General features: G+C 43.5%; 1 protein-coding gene across 1 annotated transcript in view; it reads right to left on the bottom strand.

The window, feature by feature from the left end:
• Positions 1 to 10,918, bottom strand: part of LOC112576713 — a 35,283-nt gene extending 24,365 nt beyond the window's left edge. Inside the window, 11 exon segments of the mRNA XM_025259383.1 lie at positions 281 to 456; positions 810 to 1,008; positions 1,201 to 1,352; positions 1,701 to 1,914; positions 2,506 to 2,639; positions 2,791 to 2,886; positions 3,196 to 3,417; positions 4,008 to 4,102; positions 4,536 to 4,617; positions 5,153 to 5,180; positions 10,328 to 10,918. Coding sequence (XP_025115168.1) covers positions 281 to 456; positions 810 to 1,008; positions 1,201 to 1,352; positions 1,701 to 1,914; positions 2,506 to 2,639; positions 2,791 to 2,886; positions 3,196 to 3,417; positions 4,008 to 4,102; positions 4,536 to 4,617; positions 5,153 to 5,180; positions 10,328 to 10,384 — 1,455 coding nt within the window. The 5' untranslated portion in view covers positions 10,385 to 10,918.
• Between the last annotated feature and the right edge of the window lie 10,109 nt (positions 10,919 to 21,027).

Raw genomic sequence — 21,027 nt, 5'->3', positions numbered from 1 at the left:
ACTGTTCACCAAAAAATAAAAGAAAAGGACACACAGACAAACACACACACCTCTAACCAAAGTCCTTGAGATCATCACAATTGTTAGTGATGCACAGTTTCTACTCCTTCTCCATGGAACTTGTTTTGAAATACTTAAATACTTTTAGACTTAGAAATAATTTTAAATGTTGGGGTTCCAAATTCAAAGGATTTACACATGTTGAGCTTCATTTCTGCAAATTTTGTGAAATCAGAAGTCCTTGAGTGCTACGTGTCACTACAACCAGCCAATGTCTCACCCTCAGCACGTCAGACGGGTGGACATCAAAGTAGTTGAAGACAGCGCTGACGGTTTGTCCAGGAGGGACTATGACGTCATAGGTGCACGACTGGTACTCCCCGTACTGCCCCTTGTCCCCGTTAAAACCAGGAGAGTGAAGCTCGCCACTCGTACCATTTCGCTGCACCCTGCAACCTATTGAGAAATCACGTGACGAAATGTTACTCATTGGTATTCTCTAACCTTTTTCTCAATAAATATTTGAAGAACCATGAAGCTCCCTGTTGTAGCTGCACTAGTACATTGTGTAAAGAGGGCGCTCGGACCTTTATGTCAATAAGGCCTTCCGGTTTTACTGGATGCTGGAGTTGACTCCCTGCTGAAGCCATGGCTCAGACTTCACGGTGTTGACAGGAAGCATTGCAGCGCCACTACATCTGTGTTCGGAGCTTAACACATCTTCTGTTCTTGTGACCAAACGAAGTATGTATTAGGACCTGGAGTTATATTTTACGTTTTTATCTGCAATTTTAAATATCCTTACTAACCTTGCCAGTACCGGAAGTGGAACCCTTTTCCGGTAGCCAGACCTCTGGTTTGCATGGTGATGTACAAGCTACGTCCCGTGGAAAGGGCGTAGGGCGGTCTCCCTCCGGATGATGTCAGCTCGGTTACTAGGTTACTGCTGACAGAGTCTCCATCTCGAATGAGGATGCGGTCGTTGCCCTTCAGGTCCACTTCGATAATCTACCAGCGGAAAACAATCTGTTCACCTTCTGAAGAAATGTCGGTGTTAGAAGGTAATCAACATTGCTATCAAATCATCCGAGCAAGTGCCCACACGACTCCAGTAATACCATGAGATGCACAGGCCCACACCTACCTCCAGTGATGTCAGTGCCCACACCTACCTCCAGTGTTGTCAGTGCCCACACCTACCTCCAGTGTCACCAGCTGTCGTCGCTGCTCAGCCTGGATGATCCAGGTATAGTCCTGGGAACTCAGGTACTCGGGGTAGAGAGGTGAGTACAGATCTTTAGGTGTACTGGTGGCAGTCAGCATCATCGGCTGGGGTAAGTCTTGAGCCTTCACTGCAAGACAAAGCACATGTACCCGTATTTCTGACACGCCCAGTGTGCCTTTAGGAAACAATCGTATTTACGTCTACGCAAATAACCGCATTACATCGATGTAAGCAGCTGCGGATCCTCGTCAGCAGCCAGCTGGCTACTAAAATATCGCATTATGTCTACATAAATAATGGTACAGTATGTACATTGATGGTTAGGATGGTTAGAACGAGGATGTGAATAGCATGAATCTAACTGGAAGCAGGGACAAGCATGTGCAAGATGATGTTATCAACTCTCATCGTCAGCGATGACAAGTAGCTCGTCTTGAGAGGCAGAGACAGAGACAGAGACAGTCTATAGTCTCACCTGTTGAGTAGACAGCGCGAAAGCCGCTGTTGCTTATTTTGATGTCGGTGGAGAAGGTGACGATCATAAAGTTGTTGTTGCTGGTGTAGACAGGAAGGGCGCTGCCGCTGATTTTGCCCGACAGCATCGCCATCTGGCGGGAGTTGGCCAAAGTCAGACCGCCAGCAAGAACCGACACTACGTCTGCCTGGGACTCCGTGCTGAAGTCCTTAAACTGAACATACAATATATATATATATGTTTATATACATACAGTACAAAACATATCGTTTTGGTTATGTCACGGTCAGGGTATACAGGAGGGATGGCGGTAGTGTTGCCCCTGGGTACATACCCCTCTCTTGCAAGGAAAGCGAGGGACGTCACGTGTGTCGATGTGTACAACCGACGAACTGTAATCATGCCAACTGTACTGGCGAACTGTGTGACTGTTTAACGGTGTGACCATGTGGCTAGTCCTATAGTTAGTTGTAACCTGCAGTTTTGCTGTATGAAGACATTTTAGTCTCACGGCTGTTATTTTATGGAGCGAGTGCGCATGTCTTACCTGTGTGGTGGACAGGTTACTGTTCTGAGGACCCAACTGAATGACTTCATGTGTCACTGCGCTCAAGTACAGTCGTCCTCTATAGCTCTCTTTATGTGATTACTTATATTAAGTATACTGATGTGACTGTACACAGGCGCTTAGTTACTTTATTAAAGCTGTAGCAATCAAGGCGACCTGACTAGTGTTACTGGACAAAGCAGATAAAGTGCCAGGGTGCACCAGCACCTTGACTTGCTGCTTGGCCGACTGTCTCACCTGCAAGCGGACGTTGTAGCCAAGTGGAGCCTGGATCCTCCACAGACAGTTGGCCTGGTTTGGGTACTCGTTGGGGTAGTTTGGGGACATAATAGTTCCGTTGGAGTCCTGCAGGTCGAAATGGCATCTCTTGTCTGAAGGACAGGAATGAGGAAGCTTATAAAAGCTGTTTGTAGGTATGTAGGTATGTCACTACAATAAATCAGATTGTTTACGAACACTAAAGGTGCGTACAGGTTAACCGATAGTCGTACAAAACGGCAGAAAGAAGACAGCCCTGCTTACCGCAGTTGATTTCATCAGACCCATCAGCACAGTCGTCGTCGCCATCGCAGGTGAGATTGCGCCGGACAAACTGACCGTTGACACAATGGAAAGACCCTGCAGGTCACAGTTGACAGTGTCAAGACTACAAGTATAGCGCATCTGTGACACTTGTTGTTTTGTAAAAACCCTCCCAGACACTCTGTGTATGTGACTTTGTCAGCCATGCTGTGCGTGACAGTAAAAGACAGACTCCTTTGGATAACCTGTGTCCCACTCTTTCCTAGCCGTCCTAACTCACTTTAGAAAGAACGAGATTTATAAGTAGCTATTTATGAAGGAAATAGTAGGCAATATCTTGAGGACCTGCACTAACAAACTGTTGATAGACAATGTCCTAGACTTTTCGTCGTCATGGCAACCTACCAGCAGGAGCTGCGGGCCGTTGGCAGACGTAGGCGGTCTTCTGTTCACACGGCTGTAGCTGCCAGCGCACTAGCCGGCCGGCGATGATGGAGGTGACGCACTGCCCAAGTGTGGTGTTGGGCTGGAAGTTGTTCCAGCAGCCCACGGACACCGCCGCGCGCCCCCCGTCGCTCCACAGCAAAGCTCGCCCGTCGCTGGCGGAAGTGCCCTGACGCGTCACGCCTGCAGGAAGTCACGTGGTGTTAGCTGCTATCACTTCCTCTACAGTTTTCACATGACAAGCAGGCAATGAGGGCAGAGCAAATAAATAAAGGAAAGCGTCCAGAGTGTGTTGGATATACTTTTGTTGTGGGGTTTCCCTACCCTCAGTACTTATTTAAGATACCTTGGATAGACCCTGGTTGTTCTGCTTTACATGTCGCCCCATCTGTCTGTCGATAGACTCGGTATTTAAGCTCACTAACATCTGTATTCTAGTCCGTCTTCTCTCTCAACAGACTCTGTATCTGAGTTTACTCACTGCTCCGTTTCTCTGACACCAGGCATCTTCAAGTTTCTTTAAACAAGACTAAGACTTGTAGACAGGGGTCTTTCTCCCGTCAACTGGCAACAAATTATCCGTCAGCCTACGTAATTGTAACCTTTGAACCCTGCACAGTTTGATGCAGCAAAAGTCTTATTCAGACGTGCGTGCGTGCGTATGTGTGTGAATGAGTGAGAGAGAGAGAAAAAAAAGTATATTTGTACGTTGGAGGAAGAAGTGTGTCGAAAGGAGTGGAGTGAATCAGTAAATTAAAAAGAGACCCACTGACCAGTCCAGTATTCTATGGTTCCGGTGCCGTTGACGAAATTCCCAATCTCGTCATTCTCATAGTAGTCCTTCACCTTGATCAGGTGAGATCCATAGCTAAACAACAAACAAACGGCTTTGTTTTGATGGTTGTACATGAAGTTATTGTAATGCAGTTGGACACAGTGAATCATACATATCATCAGGTACGGACTGTACTGCTAAGTATGATTTGGATATTGTATGATAATGTCACTGTCCCTCTTTATTACAATATAAAAAGTTTTTAAATGCATGTTTCGCGCGCCAGCTCGCCCTACCTGAGGTAAACTGCAATGTCTCGCCTCGCCTTCGCTCCATAAACACCACAAACAGGATGAAAACTTTACGAAAGACAAAACAATAGAAAGAAGCAAGGGCTGGACAAATGCAAATTAAAAGTAAAGATATTGTGACTTGCCAGGAGGCACGCCCCAACTATAAAGGGAAACTACTCTGTTATAGCCGACAACAGTATTTAGAGGTTGTCTCCATGGTACGTCTTGCTTACCTTTGACAGACTCTCTCCGCGCTGTCCCAGGGCAGACCATCAGGGAAGAGCCGGTAGCAGTACACTCCGACCCTAGTCCAGCCTGCCATGAATAATTATAAACAGACCGGAGCCATGTATGAGTGTTCATTTGCTCTCTCTCTCTCTGCCTCTGTGAGTCTCTCTCTCCTTCCCTCTATCTATGAGTCTCTCTCTCTTTTTCTTTCCCTTTATCTCTCTATCTCTTTACTTTCGTTTTCATTCTTTCTCGTGTTTTATTACATGTAGTGTAGCATTGTACTGTCTTGTTTAGTGTCATGTTACAATGTAATGTTTTGTAAATGCTTTGAGGTTCTTATCCCTTGCAGAATTCAGTCAAAAAGTATAAATCGGGGACCGGCACAAGGTGTAATAGTGACAATAATGTAACAGCGCTAGTAACCAGTAGTGTAATAGTGTCAGTAGTGACAGTGCTAGTAACTAGTAGTCTCATAGTGACAATGATGTAACAGTGACAGTTCTAGTAACCAGTGGTGACTAGTAACCAGTAAGTCCCTGTGACAGTCGTTTTGTTTTCATAGTGAGAGGCGTAAAGGCGGGAAGATGAAGGAGGTGAATGTGTAAATAAGGAGACTCACCTGTTTGACACTCAAGCAACACGTCTACCTGCACACAAAAACGGACGCATACACTGACATGAATTATTTATTAGAAATCGCAGTCCAGTTCCTCAGACTAGGTATTTCCTTGGTCTGTGACTAATTCCTGCAGTCATAACTGCTGTGTTTGTTCATGAGAATGAATGTTACCAGCAGATTATTTGTTTGAATGTAGGAAGAAGATGAGAGGTATCGCTTGAAATAATGTGTCTGAGACACACACACACAGACAGAGGCATATCAACACAAACCAAAGAAGAACAGACAGATAAAACACATAGCCATCCAGACAGACATGTAAAAATCAGATTTTAAAAAAACACTAAGAGAGAGACAAAAGGGGATGCAGGCCATGAACATCCTATGGAAATAATTTCTCATTTACAAGGTGTTCTGAAGCAGTGGCAATAATTTCTCCTTTATCATCTAGTTGTAAGCCGCAGTGTTCGTCCCTCCTTACATCAGGAACCTCTCTACCAGTGTCTGCACTCAAACTGTCGAGGTTCTTCCCCTTTAGAAAGGCATGTCGTGTCCTCTGTGTGGATTAAAGTTTAAAGGCTTATTTTTTCCGCAGCCTGTTGTTTGTGGTAAATAATTTTCCATTTAATGATCAGCACTACGCCCAGTGGTATTGTATTGCAGTGTCTCAAAAGAAATGTTTTTCTTTCACTTTTTAAAATTCCGCATGGGACATAACTCTCCTTATCGTGTTCCTTGACACTGAGTGCGACAGCATCGCGCCCTGTAGCTGCCCTTTTCATGACAATAACTTGACACCTTCAACCCCTCCCTTCAGCCTGAAAACTAGTTGCCCAGGTTCCCTTCTTAATTCTAACATCAGACATGCACCCTGAAGGGAAGACTTGCTAAGATGACGACTTTGTAGGACAGATTGACATAAATGGTTGTAGAGGATGTCTTCGTCAATTGATTTACAGAATAACGAAAAGGTTTGGTCTACAACGTGGGGGAGAAACAAAACAGGATCCAAAAGCGAGGTCAAAATGGTGTGTGTGTGGACAACAGCAGGTCACGTGAGCACACACACACATACACACACACGCACTCACTCCATCTGAGTTTAACACCAGATGCACAGTAGGTGGCGAAGGTCATGCAGTCACCAGTTTGTGACCAGTTAGCTGACTGATTTGAGTTAACCCTCCAGCCACCCAGCACCCACATTGTCACACGTGTCCCCAGGTTGATCCCGGCCTCCTCACAGCCTGGGGGGGGGGGGTGGATGCTGGTAACATCCTGGGACGGAGGCATCTTCTTGATCCATCTCCCCCAGTGGAGCATCGGGCCACAACAGGGAGACATATAATTGTTTATTATCATGCACAGGCTAAAAGCTATTCCATGGCTGTCTGTGCAGACAGCAGACTTTTTGTGTCGCTGAGCTTCGTTCCGCCTCAGTGATGGATTGCACGAGGGCTGTGTGACGTTCCTCAGTCTTGGCAGTTCAGGTGTTAAAGGTCCAGTAAAGCTTCTCAACTGACTTTGCTAAATGGAATTCAAAAGTACTGTTTCTCAAAAATCTGACAGAAAATTCAAAAATAGAAATATTTTACTTAAAAGTTTGAATTATTTGAATGTTTATTTTATTTTTTTTATTATTTTTATTTTTTTGCTGTTTTCACAAAACCCCGTGACCTTTGAAATCACCCTGAGGGTGGGTGATCGTATCTCAGAGCAGAAAGCATCTTTGACCATGATCCTCCTCATCACTGGGCAGGTGGTGGGGGGGGGGTGATGGGAGTACAAAGGCGGCAGGTTCATAGACGGAGAGAGAAAATACTTTCAACGAATCTGACTGAAGGTCAACGGGTTTGACGGTGTTTATTACAAAAAGACATCAAACTTGTGCTGGAAGGGACTTTCATCACGTGTAGTGCAGTTGAAGATGGTGGGATGGTCTCAACTGCCATCAGGCGACTTGCAAATGTATGCGGCCTTGGGATTACAAAACGACAAGGGAGATAATAAAGTCGCACGCGTTTTGTGTCTTAAGCGGTTGTCTTTTTCATTCCCTTCTCTCCCTCGCTCTCAAATACATTATTGTCAGCATATAGCTGTTATATTGCAGAAGCTCAGCCATCAACATACACAGTTGTGATGGCCACCGCAACTGCCGTGCATGTGTGAGAAAATAAAAAAAAAGGTGAGCTGTCATCATGCGTTGCCGCGACTTATCGCCACTCATGCTGAGTGTGTGAGTGTGTGCGCGCGGTGCGGTGTGTGTGAAAGTACGGTGGGTGTGTGTGTGAGAGATTACACTTGAAAGCGTATTTTTGTAATACGATTGCTGATACCTATTTAAGGTAAATCTTACAAACAACACTTTTCCGATTTTGTTGAAGGTAGGAGCGACTACAGAAAGATGAAAGACATGATACATCGACTATATGTTTACTTTACACTGTACGAAGAAATGCCCTCAAACGCTTAAAAGACATTTTGAAATAATTTATGAAAACTGCGATAGTTCAGACAATTCTGTGATGTCAGCTCATGAACAAAGTTCACATCTGCCTGTCACACAATGTTGTTGTGTCTCAGTGCAGAAGACACAAGGCGCCATGATTGTTTGCTACACACCTGTTGTGTCCACCTGTGGCCTGTGTCTACAGTCTGTTGTCATCTAGAAAAGTCTCAGACTCTGGAATCGGCCAACAGCATATCACAGCGGGTACTGGGTGCAATCGGGGTACAACTATGCGACACAAGCTACAGTCCTGACAGGTACACATCGGTTGGGGACAATACTGTGTCTGAGATATACTGGAGTGCTCTGTACATATCTTGCATAGCAGCGACACCTAGACCTTAATCTTTCCAAAAATATTATCATATGCTATGACTACGAAAGTAGCTCTTTCAAAAACAAATTATTCTGAAGAAATAAACAAGCTAACTAACTGGGAACAATCATGTTCGCTTCAAAAACTGCATGGAGCCAAGAAATAAATTTGAAATAAGCAAAAGAGGGAGCTGTTGAGAACAGCTATTGTCAGAAAAATCAAATATTCGTAAAAGTTGTAATTTTACTGAGGAGTCTAGGGATACAAGAGTGGTGATAATGAGGGTGTGTCGTCTGTAATGATAACGAAGGCATCTGTGTCCTCACCACCTGACCTTCTAGATTGTACAGAAAACTAGTTTTTATTTCACCCACTAAATAATCTACTGTCTCAATAGAAATCAGTCCCTTATTTAATTACTTCTATCTTCCTCTTAATTTGCTGTTGCTAGCTTGCTGTTATTTTCTCTCTTCTCTCCTTCTTTTTATTTGTTCCTTCCTGTCTTCTCACTTCCCTGCTGACCTGTAACCTATTTCTATTAGCGAGGACTGATGTTGTTACTCAGCAAACTGCGGCATTTTACCGAAACTTGTAACAGCTGGACAAGCACTGGAGGGACTAAATAGACCACGATGACCGTAGACATTAGTGTGCCTATCGAGAAACCATTTTGGCGAAACTACATCGCAGGAAATATCGTAGCTGTCATGTAAATCACAGAGAAAAATGTGGAAGTGGAGACAAAATTCCGAGCTTTAAGGTTGTCACATCAATTAGGTCGCACATTAACATTTCAGAACACAGGAAAGTAGGACCTTGCTATCCTCCCAACCTTCCTCTCCCTTGAACCTACAGCTAAGCAAAGTGTCACCACGCATGCGCCATCAGTTACAGAGCTATTACCATGGCAGAACCATCTGCTTCAAACTGTTACTAAAAGTGACAGCTTTACTAAATAATTGAGTCATCTGTCACAGAAATTCGAAACAATTCTCAATTTGTTAAATGACTTCTAATTCTCCATTTGTCACATATTACTAATCTTGTGTCATCTGTCACAGCCACCGGTCACCACTGAATGACAGGCTGTCAGAGAAATACATCATTTCTTGGGTTGCCAGTTGGTTATTGGAGGTTTCTGTCAATTAATTACTAACATATTAAACAACTGTTTAACTGCACCCTTCGAGATTATTCACAGCGCAACCCAGTCCGTTAGTCGACATTGACCAACGGTTGTACAATCATTGATGTTTGCCAAATTTGTCAAGGAAAGAAAAATGAGATGGATGGACAAGGATGCCGAGCCCTGGACACGATAAATCAGCGACAATTCACTGCTTCTACCACCACTAGCCTGTTGGACCTTTAACCTTTGTTCGCAAAGTTCGAGAAATACTGAAAATCTTGTGAACCTTGAAAACGTAAGCTCTGGGTGCCCACAATGAAGGTGGGTCAAAATTGTAACCAGAACGAGGATGAAACTCAGTTTACCAGCTTGAACCAAAGATTTGAAATAAAGTTTCTGCCAGAAACAGATGACAGACGGACTCCAAGCACTGTCTCGGCCACTGGCTGAGGCAAAAGTCAAAACCAACTCACTAAACATAGCAATGGGAGGACGACCTCGCTGGTGCCCCATCTTTGTATTTAAAACCTCGTCCAGGCTTTTCGTTCGTCAACAGCATACACTGGCGACATCCTCAGAAAGAGTCGACAAAATCATTTGTCACAGGCTGTAGAATGTTCTGTCACAGTCGGCAGAATGGTCACACGTTCGTGGCCTCAAGTTGTTCTTTTTTTTTTCTTTTCTTTTCTTTTCCCGCCTGTCGTTGGAGGTGACACGACAATGTTTTCATTCATAAAATGTGTGACAGGGAGCAAGAACAAAGTGCTTGTCTTAGAGAAGGACCAAACTGCCGAGTTCATGATAGTATAAATAAAAATGTAATCACTGTACGAGAAAAGCAAGCTTTTAAATGCATTTGCCCTCATGATGCAGAATACAAAAACTGTTCATCGCTTTAAGAAAAGAAGAAGCAGCGGAGTTGATGACAACATGAAGAATGTGTTGGTTGTTCAAGGAGGACAAGAGGTCCGCGTGCCATGCAAAGACTGTCGAGGGCGTTGTAGCTCTTTGGCAACATTGTATCTATCTATTACAATATTTCTTTAAAAATAGTTCATCATCATTTCTGTTCACACTAATATTATTCAAAACATCAAAACAGAGGCAGATTCTGTGACTGTAGGGTGCATGAAGTGGTGTTAAACACATTACTCTCAACCATATAGTCACAGCTGTGAATGTGTCACGTGTAACAATATAAAATACTTCATGTGTACTTACACTCCTTGTGCCAACAATGAAGCTGATCAACAGAAGTATTCCACGTGAGAGAAACATTGTAGCACAGGCTCGAGCATGCAGGGGGAGTGCCGTGTACAGTCCTCTGGTCTGTGGCGCTGGCTTCACCTGCAAAAAGCTCGCACACCTTGTCGCCGTCACACCTGGCTGAGTGGTCAGTACAGAGCTGCTAGCAGCACACAGTCATTTGTGTCACCGAGCTCATCTCCTGTGTCTTGTGCTAATTCTGAGCACGTGCTGTCTGTTATTACTCACATACCTACCTACACCTTCACGCTTGAAGAACACTTCTGTCTTACGTCACACGGTCCTTGGAAATCTCGAACTTCAAATCTTGGAAGTTAATTTTATGACTAAGATGAGCATGAAAAGTTAATGTTCTGTATTCTTTTTTCTTCTCGCTTTTTTGACTCCAGTGATAAATGACAGTATCTTCTTCAGCACATCCGGGGACACTCAGGTGAGCTATGACGTGTGTCACAGAAGTCAAATGCCAGCAGGTGACAGAGCGGACGACACCTGTGAGCGCTCACATCAAGCTGCTGGTCACGTGGTGCCCGACAGCCGAGTGAGTCCGGCCCCGCCTGCCGCCATCGGGGGCATGCCAGCCCCACCCGATTTACGAGCAGATCTTGCATGCATTGTACTCCAGGTGCAAAGTCTCAAATTCTTTTATTTGGTGCGCAGATACACCGCCGTGGTCACCGGTATGTCAGAGGCGTATGGGTGTGGTTATAAAGTTCAAGCAATACTGAGATACAATAATGAAGGCTTGCCTGGTCTACAATCCCAGAATCCTCCTCTATCTACCTTCCTCATCCTTTTCACTTCTGCACACGGCCCTGCATCACACTTACTTGTGTATCGGACATCATGGGTATTTCTGTAGGTCAGTCAACGAGTGTTTATACATATTGCTTTTTATGTTAGCACTTTAATTGTTTGTAAACAGTTTGCGCAGAAGGAAGCTAAACATGTGTAAGCACAACTAGTGTTGAAGTAGTTCTCACAAAGTCTTGCGCTTGAACAAGATGGCAGACAAAACAAACTTGGTGACCATTACCTGCTTGCCTCTGTACAAGCTCAAACTTATCTTTCCTGCCATCTTATTTTAATTTTAGCAACCTTCTTTAATTTTCATGTAACTGCCAAACTTGGGACGCGCATTGACATGACACTCAGTGTGGGAGGGACTTCTGAAACAACAAAGACATTCCTGCAGGTACACAACAACACGGAGAAATGTCTCCTGTCACTGCCACCGTGTGTGCCACGTTGTTCTTTAGTTTGTCTGACAAGCAATATTTACTAGAGATGTGTGTCACCGTATAAACACTAGACTGTAGTTTGTCACTTTGGACAGTGGCACCTGTCTGTGCGTGTCTAGCAGTGACACCGGCAGAGCTAGAATAAGGTCAGCGATGACAGTACAGTCGGCTTCTTGACATTAAGTTATCGCATTTCTGCACAGTCAAGAAAGGTATCTGTATTTTCTATGATAAATGTCTCTTTCGATTACTGCGATTCTGTTAATAAAGATCTTTTTTCTTTTTTAAGAATAATTTTTCTGAAGTCGGCATTTTTTTATAGCACTTTGCCTGATTCCTTAAGTAATGAGGATGGGGAAAAGGAGATGAGTTAGAAAGGTGATGTGAGGTAAGAGTAAATTGAGGGTGAAAAACAACAAATACTAGCCAAGGTTTCACTGTTTGTCAAATGTGACAATTACCGAAGTGGAGGCTGGGGACAGGGTACATGACACAGGGGACAGGGTACACGACACAGGGAACACGACACAGGAGACAGGGTACATGAAACAGGAAAGACAACACAAGGGACAGGGGACGTGACACAGGGTACACGACACAGGGAACACGACACAGGGGACAGGGTACGCGACACAAGGCCCTTAAGCAGGCGGAGGTATAAAATTAATGACCTGCTTAATAACCTGCTGCCGTCCATCACGAAGCACACAAAGCATTCAGCGTCCCTCCCAAGATCTCCATGTGCAGCGCGAAGTACAAACTTTGGCTGTTTTCTCCCGCTAAATGCGCCTTCCAGAAAGTAGTTCCAGTCTTATTCATTCTGTCAGCAACAAGAACTATGTACGTGGCTGTGTAGATGCTTTATCATAAACTGAATGAAGGCGGCAAGTTAGTTTTAACACATGTAGAAGACTACAAAATCAAACAAACTGACAAATTAGACATGTCCTCCCACAACAGTTTAAATTTCTCATTCAGCAAAACCAACAAATGCGCAAAGAAAGTGTTTACTGCTGGCTGTTAAGAGTCTTTCTTATTCCGAATTCTACTTTCTTGACAAATGTAGACCAAAAAATTCACAGAATTTGTTTCTTTGTGTGTTAGCTTGCCTTTTAGGCTTTAAAAACTGGAAAGGGAGTTGTCAAGACAGGGAGAATGATAAATCCAAAGTGAGAAGGAAAACTTTGTGTTGAAAAGGGAAATAAAAAAGCAAACGCAAACACGCGCACACACACACACAGGGTGGAGGAAACCGGAGTGTCCGGACCCCCCCCCCCCCACTGTCAACCCTGAGAACAAATGTCACATCTAGAGAGATGTGTTTTCCCCGGGATCCGAACCCAGGTCACTTGACTGTCACTGTCATGGCGGGTCACCAAGCACAACATACGTAAAACAAGTTTCAAGTTCTACACTGAAATTGTCACTGAATGAAAGAAAGACTAAGGCGAGCAAGTACGAATCAATTCATGACATTAGCACAAGAAGATTTAGTGTAATAGTCAGGTAAGGCTACACAGACATTTTCTGAAGCAGACAGGTAGCTGGCGGTGTACAGGTGTAACACCCGGTCAGCACGAACTCAAGTACCCGTATGTAATTAATCCTGCGTTAGTCTGTCAAGTGCCTCGAGGTTGTGAATTTGGTCACCAGCAGACCGACATACAGACTGTAAAGCAATGAAGAGATAATATATTACTCGTTAACGTTAATTATTTATGTCCATGCATAGTGTCTCACTTCAAACCACCGCATGACTGACACACACCCTGATGTCGGCCATCAACAGACCAACTGACACCCCGCCCTCTGTTCTGTCTGCAGATGGATGGATGTGTGTTGTCGGCGCTTTACTGATGTGGAGCAACACACCTGGGTTTTAATCGTTGTCGTAGTCTCACGGTTACTTTAGACTCGTTTATGGTGTCTCCTAATTCTCACATACTCCAATAATCTCTTTCACGCACACACACAAAATATAGACTTTTTTTAAGTAAAGGGAAATAACCGTGTAAGACTGTAAATTAAAAGCTGTCATGCTTCAGTCCCTTGACTATAAACTCGGCGTCTCCTGCCATAAATACACCTGTGGAGACTTATATGAGCGTATTTGTTTACCTGGTCCACAAAGCAGGTGGTTATGCATGATAATCATAGGAGAACAACTAAGTGCAATGTTGTTAATCTGAATCAACCTTTAAAGATTATAAAAATTAATACAGCGTATTTTAAAAATATAAAATAAAATAAAAATCATAGAATCTGATTGTCCCCACAGCTAAAAGCTAGAAAAAAAATCCACACACACACACTTGCACGCATGCACACACAGATAGACACAATCTATTTCAGAATTAAAGGTCCAGTGGGTGACATTTGTGGTGACACGCCTTACAAACATCCTCCTGCACACAGAGGTCAGAGTCGTGACTGACATTTACCCACAGATGACCTAATATATGTTCCCCGCTCTGCCATTGGCTGAGGTCTTGACAGCGACAATAGACAGACATGCACAACCCTGACGTCAGTGTTGTTGACCTCTTGATTTATCTCAAGAATAGAAGCTATTAACCCAGATTTTGCACGAAGCTTTTTCTAATGATTAAAAAATGTTGCGCCCTGCTAGACCTTTAAACTGTCTTCAGACACCACCTACAATGGGCGTCCTGACTTCCGGTTGATGTTTATACCCCGCTCGGGCCTACCCCCTCCTCTTCTCCTATGCAAATATGCGGCAGGGCGCACAGCAGGGAGACAGTCTGTCAGGTGGGCTGTCTGTCAGGGTGGGTGGGTTATGACTCGCTCCTGCTGCAGGCTGGCGGGAGATAAAATTTCCTTTGCCGGTCAGCCTCTCCACATCCCACAGCTGCCGGCGGCTTTGTGGTGGAATCGTGACTTCCTGCCGCCATCAACGGTCCGGGGAGCCGCATCACAAACTTCACACTCAGCGATGGAATTCCAACAGATCTCTGAAATACTCCTTCAAACCACACTGAGCAGAAGATAGACTGGGCAAATTTCCTGTGCAATACATTTCTTCATTTTCAATGATCGTTTCTTTTCCTTTTTTTCCCCTTTCTGGAGGCCAGACACGATTTGCAATACATTTGTGTAGAAATGCAGTAAATTGATAGCAGACTACGAGAAAACATCTGACATGAGTGTAAGAGTAAAAGAGACAATAATTTATATTCTCTCAAGCTTTTTAAAGTGGTGGTGAACAGCCACGGCTCACATTTGAGAGCTTTCCACGACTTAGTAATGTTTTGGTGTAGTTTGACCACGCAAAGACAAAATACAAAACACCCTCAGACTGACCACACAGCGCCATCTTTGACCGCCATTAATGACGTCATCGCAAGGCGGAGCCAGCGACAAAGTACCACGTGACTACCGAGCTTCTTGACAAAGATGACAAATAACATGACCAAATAACATGACTAGTGAGAGGCGCTTCGCCCTGTGATGTACACTCGGGATAAACACGTGTTCCTTTTTTGTCGCCTTCATAGATGGCGCTTGTTTACGCTGACGTAAAGCGCAGGCTCAAACATGTAATTTTGAAGGCGAAGAATAAATATAGAGCTGTCAGGGTAAGGATGTTGCACTAATTATCATTATATTACAGTAATTATCTGTCGTTTTGAGGCTATGCTTCATACTTAGAGATCATGCATTTAAAGATGTTTGGAACTGAAATCTGCTGGCACCAGACTTATATCACATTTTCTCAGCTGCTTATGTTTTGAAACTTCCAGTACACACGTACATGTAAGCTGTCCTATCAGTGACATATGAAAGTTGAAAAGAGTGAGTATTAACGGGTATCTGTATATGCAAGTCTTTTTTAAACCCATAGTTCCTCAAATTTTTAAGTTCTAGTATCTGTTCCAGCTGCCTTGAGATTAGTGAGAATTTTTGCCTTCATTAGATGTAAAAACAATATGAACAACAGAACGATAAATCATAAAGCCGCTAATATATTCTGGACACATTGTAGGTGTTGGCTGTTCGTGACAAAATGGCAGATGTGCGCACTTTTGTCACATAAACATACACACCTTAACACGCTCGTGACATAGACAGACACTCAAACACATTCGTTTTATAGACATATACACTCCGACACGCTCGTGACACACACACACACACGGTCGTGTCACACAGACACACTCAGTCACGCTCCTGATATAGACACACACACCCAAACTTACTCGTGACACACATTCTCTCTCTCTCTCAAACACACTCGTGACACACATTCTCTCTCTCTCAAACACGCTCGTGACACACACTCTCTTTCTCTCTTTTCTCTCTCTCTCTCTCAAAAATGCTCGTGACATAAACGCACACACTCACACACGCATGCGAGCACATCCACATCACTGACATCCACCTCTCCCACTTCCACACATACATACTGAACTAATAATGTTATCAGTGGGGAAGCACCCGTGACGATGATTAACGGAATATGCTTTGTACTTGTTCCTGTCTCTCAACACGAGCGACGATGTGTGACGTCTGTGGAGTGAAGGTGTGACTACACACATGCCGCTAACCCATTCAAAGCATGTTTCTGGTTAAACTAGTTCTGGGCCATAAATCTGCCATAAAATGTACGGAACGTAATAAACGTTGTGGCAGATTATAAACCACTGCCAGCAGGTGGTAGTACAACTACGTGGCACATACAAGAAAGTTAGTAGTTACAAGGATTACAAGGCAGATTACAACAACGACAGTCGGCAGTTACGTCAAGTGGCGGATTATAAACGACGAACAGTCCGTAGTGACATGAACTACGTCGCAGATTATGAACAATAGCCAACAGTCGGTAGCACGTGAACTACGCGACAGGTTAGCAATCAGTGTCTGTTCTACGTCACCTGGTATCAACGTCCAATCGAAGCCTGCGATCCAAAAGACAACAAAACTGAACACGTGGAGACGCGATAAAAGAATCGATTACACACTAAAGAAAATAATAAATATAACTGTGCATTCAAGAGTTTTTTGTTCAGTCAGTCACGTGACCGGCACCTGTGGTTGGGGAGATAACAGCGATAGAGGCGGTAGCTGACAGGGCCGCCATCTTGTCTATTGTGACATTTTGCTCATGTGTGTGTTAAATGTCTGTGTGAGTATGTATGCCTGCCCTTGTGAGCAAAAGACAAATTTCTGTCTTGGGTATCCTCGACAGACAATAAAGTCTGATTTGATTTGATTTGATTTGATTTGACAGTCAGCAGGTCCAGTACTGTTATAGGCAGGCAGGTACTGGAACTGCTCGGCAGGGATTATCACCTTACCCGTGTGTGAGCGAGGTTGCTGCGTCGTGGTCTGACGTCATAATCTGACGTCATAATTTGACGCAATTTTAGATTGTATTTTACGTTTGGAGAGAAAAGAAAAAGGAAGCGAGCAGACGACAGGGAACTCATGTTCTGGCTAAGTGAGACGGATGGTCTCGCTCTACGTGTGGTTACAGGGACCGGGAATAATTGAAGTAAGTTGCTTGGTTGTCACGTGTCACATTCGTAGAGCAGGATGGACACTACCAGGGTTTGTACAGCTTGTACTTGGTAGTGAAGTTTATCTTATGTGAATGCAAGGTCCTGTCTAGTCTAGCCACTGTCGCTGTTGCTGATGCAATCCTGATGCAGTGAGCAAAAGGAAGCTATAATACATCATGTCGAATCATCCAATAAAATAAAGTATTTACATTGTTTTTGCAATGAGATTTTAGTGTGTCTAGTTGCGTCAGTACTTACATACAAGTATACAGCACCATATGTACGTATCAAACATGCGAGTATCTGCTTTATCAAGAGCAGATAACAAGCTCGAAGGAGTGTTCGACTCCGCCCTGTGCATGCTGTTTTCTAACCACGGTGAACCACTTACAGCTCGCCAAGGTCCATCTTCTCATGCAGCATCCGTACCCTTCCGTTATTAATGTTTTGTGATTTTTTTTTTTTTTTTTTTTGAATACAGGAAGTTAGACAAGAGGTGATTGTCAACCACAGGTAATTACTACTAGGACCCGTCAGGATGGAATTTCTTCTTTTTATTTTTAATTCTGATACTTTATGCCTATAAGACTTTTATTAGTCATGAAATTGCAATTTTTCTCCAGAATTCATACGATTGTACAAGTCTACTATACTTCTATGAGGGTGCAAGATATATATACACACGCACATCTCTCTTCCGAGTGAGCAATTCTCCTTCTCATCTAAACAGGTGAGAGCGCACAGGTAAGCTATACTTTCAATAGATTGATAGCTTTGTCTTTAGGAGAAATAGTTTTAAAAAATCATTTTGTATATATATATTAGTTCGTATACATCTTAATTATTTATAATTTGAGCTAAATAATTAACTTTATATTTTGGGGGGGGGGTTTAATGGCATTAGTCAACAAATGTCCTACTAAAGTAATGGAGTATCTTTCCCCTTGATAATATTGGTTGTGGACATTTTCTGCAAATGTGTTCTATTATGCTATTTTTAGTAACGGTCACGTGTGCATTTATTAGCACCGTATAAACGTAGGTCATAATACTGTTGTTTTGGATGGATGGCTGGATGGCTGGATGGCTGCTTGCTTCCTACCTTAGCTGTTTGCTTCGTTAGCTGGTGGGTGGGTCGGTCAGTCAGGTGTGTATGTCAGAGATGTGCTAGCAGAGATGTTCCTACTCACCCGTTTTCGGAATCCAGCGGCGAGGGCAGGTCGCAGGTCGTGCAGTATCAGCAAAACAACAATCGCGGTCCTCTTGACCCCTTCCTTGTGTTGACAACGCATTGTCCGCTTTGTTAGCTCCACACGGGAACTGAACCGACACCAGCTTCAAAACCTCTCTCAGTCCAGGTGCTACCAGACTAGAGATCGAAGCACCTTCATAGATTTCTGGACCCTAATCATTGCAGATGGCCATACGCATGTTCTTCTGACGGAAGACAGACGAAGACGTTTGACGACAAGGGAATGAAAGCTCGTGGAACCGCGAGTCTTACAATAGCTCAGCTTAGTCCGGGTGTTGAGCCATTCCCACTAACACCATCACAAGCCAACGACACGTCAGTGTAGGAAACCCGTATGTCCGAACAGGAATATTCCATGGAACACTGAACAAAGTTCGATAATCGAACAATGTGATATCGAGACTCTACACGAGAGAACAGCGCCACCTGAATACTGCAGGTAGAAAGGTAGGCAGATATTTTTAAGGAGTGTCGGGGAAAAAACGGTTTTAAAACAGGAGCGACAACCAATTACTCATTCGTCTAGAAATTGTCGTCCGACAAGTTGTAAAGACCGGCGTCCGCGCCGCACTTCCTGCTTGGGATGCAAACAGCGGACACGTTAGCAACGGGAGGCCGGCTGCACCCCTCTACCCCGCAGTCAAGCGTGCCATTCCAACTTGCATGTGGACACGCATTTGAAGAGAGAGTTGTATGTTTAAATAATCAAACTTTATTCAATTAAGTGACTAAATTAAACCATTAATGAGATTAAGGAAGTCGAGCCTCACTACATTATTTTCAGCAAAAAAACGCAGCCATCAAAGTGGTGCAATGACTTTATTTATACACAACAGAATACGATCTGAAAATGTTTGAGAGTGGAGGATACGTAGAAACAAGGATCACCTCTGATGATATTGCAAGATTATTTGTAATTATATTAAACGGTCATTTATAACTCTCTCATAGTTGAGAGCAGAAATACTACACTGAGGACATTGTGTTCCACGAGTCGGCCTCATCCTGCAAGTTAAATTTCGCTGTTCAGATGACAGACTTTGTGTTCAGAGAAAGTCCTAAAGATTGATTCTGGAAACAGTGTGTTAGAGACTCCGATAATGTCGGGGATTGTGTACAGAGCGGTCAGTTACAGGTGTTTGCCAAACGGTTTAGCCAGATGAAAGTGGTGATAACTGCAGCTATACACTACTCTCCTTTGATGTTCCAGTTTGTAGCCATTTCTCGCCCTGGTAACACGATGCCATCACGAAACATGCTCACACACGCTTTACAGTCGAGTGTCAATCAAAAGCAGAGACAAAAACTTCCTTCGTCGGAATCGTCGTTACTGGTCGTCAGAAGCGATGACATGCAGGGAGGAGTCAGAGGGTGGTCCAGCCAACTCTGGGCAAGTTTCCAGCGGGGACTCAATTTTACCGCCCGCGGATTGCAATTCAGACTTCAGAATAAAAAGGAATGGAAGAGGAAGAGAAACAAGTATGGACATTGTTTCTTGTCTAGGTTAAAGAATAACAGATTAAGGAATCAATATGTTTAGAGAGCACCTGACAAAGTCAGAACAGATTCCCATTTCAATCCCAACTCACATGGAATTTTCATTATTTAATCTAGAGCTATCTACACCTTACAGCTGTGATGTTTCTTGCATATTTTAGTGTAGCTTTGTGATCCCTCAAAATAAAAGCAAGTGGAATACGCCATCTTGAGCTATTTTACACTAAACGCATTAAGAATATTTTGACAAAAAAAAAATAAATAAATACCAGTTCATCGAAGATAAGGTCGTTTTGGTAAAGGATCGAGACACATGCTGAGGAAATTAGTAGCACGAAAGTAAACACATTTGTAAGCCATCTTTGCTGGTCTATCTCATCCTTTCATCAAATGATATCGCCGTTGGGAGATGATAAAAAGATGACAAATACCAGGAGGATGTTAATTCTTCTCTAGGGGATAACAGATCATAAAGATGACAGAGATCATTGGAGAGTGTAAGATCACAGGAAATGGATGTCATTAAACTTGTCGTGCATCGCAGGAAATTAAACAGACGATACTACATCATCAGAGGATTACAGGGTACGACAGAGGATTACAGGGTATGGACAGGATCACAGGGTAGGATAGAGGATTGCAGGGTATGACAGGATTACAGGGTCTGACTGCAGATCATAGGAAGTGATAGGGGGAGCAGGTGATTAGTGGTGTAAAAGAAGACTTGTAACAGTCGCACGCAGTCCCTGACATCTGCTCACCAGTCACTGGCCAATCAAATTCTCTCGCCAGTGCTTCGCGGAGTAGAGTAGCGCTGGGGAAACCTGGAATCGAGGCGCTGTGTTTGTCTGAGTCACTTCCGGTCTGTGATGCTTCCGTGATCCCAGCTCGATGCCATGACTGAAGGTAAAATGTCCATTTGTACAGTGTTTGATAGCAGATAAGATTTCAAATTGGAACTTTGTTTAAAAGAAAACAACACGACACTCATTTAAAGACATTTATTTTGTCTGCTTGAACTTAAATGCACACTGACTGTAGATCATAAACTTTCTACCATTGGACAAGAACATTTAACAGTTTAAAGCTTATATCTTTCTAAATTTTTAAAAAATACAATTAAAGCATATTCAAGAGCATATTTTA

The sequence above is a fragment of the Pomacea canaliculata genome, linkage group LG1 (assembly GCF_003073045.1).
Source record: "Pomacea canaliculata isolate SZHN2017 linkage group LG1, ASM307304v1, whole genome shotgun sequence".
Taxonomy (NCBI): Eukaryota; Metazoa; Mollusca; class Gastropoda; order Architaenioglossa; family Ampullariidae; genus Pomacea; species Pomacea canaliculata.
The sequence above is the reverse complement of the archived record's forward strand: the minus strand, read 5'-3'. Positions and strand labels throughout refer to the sequence as shown.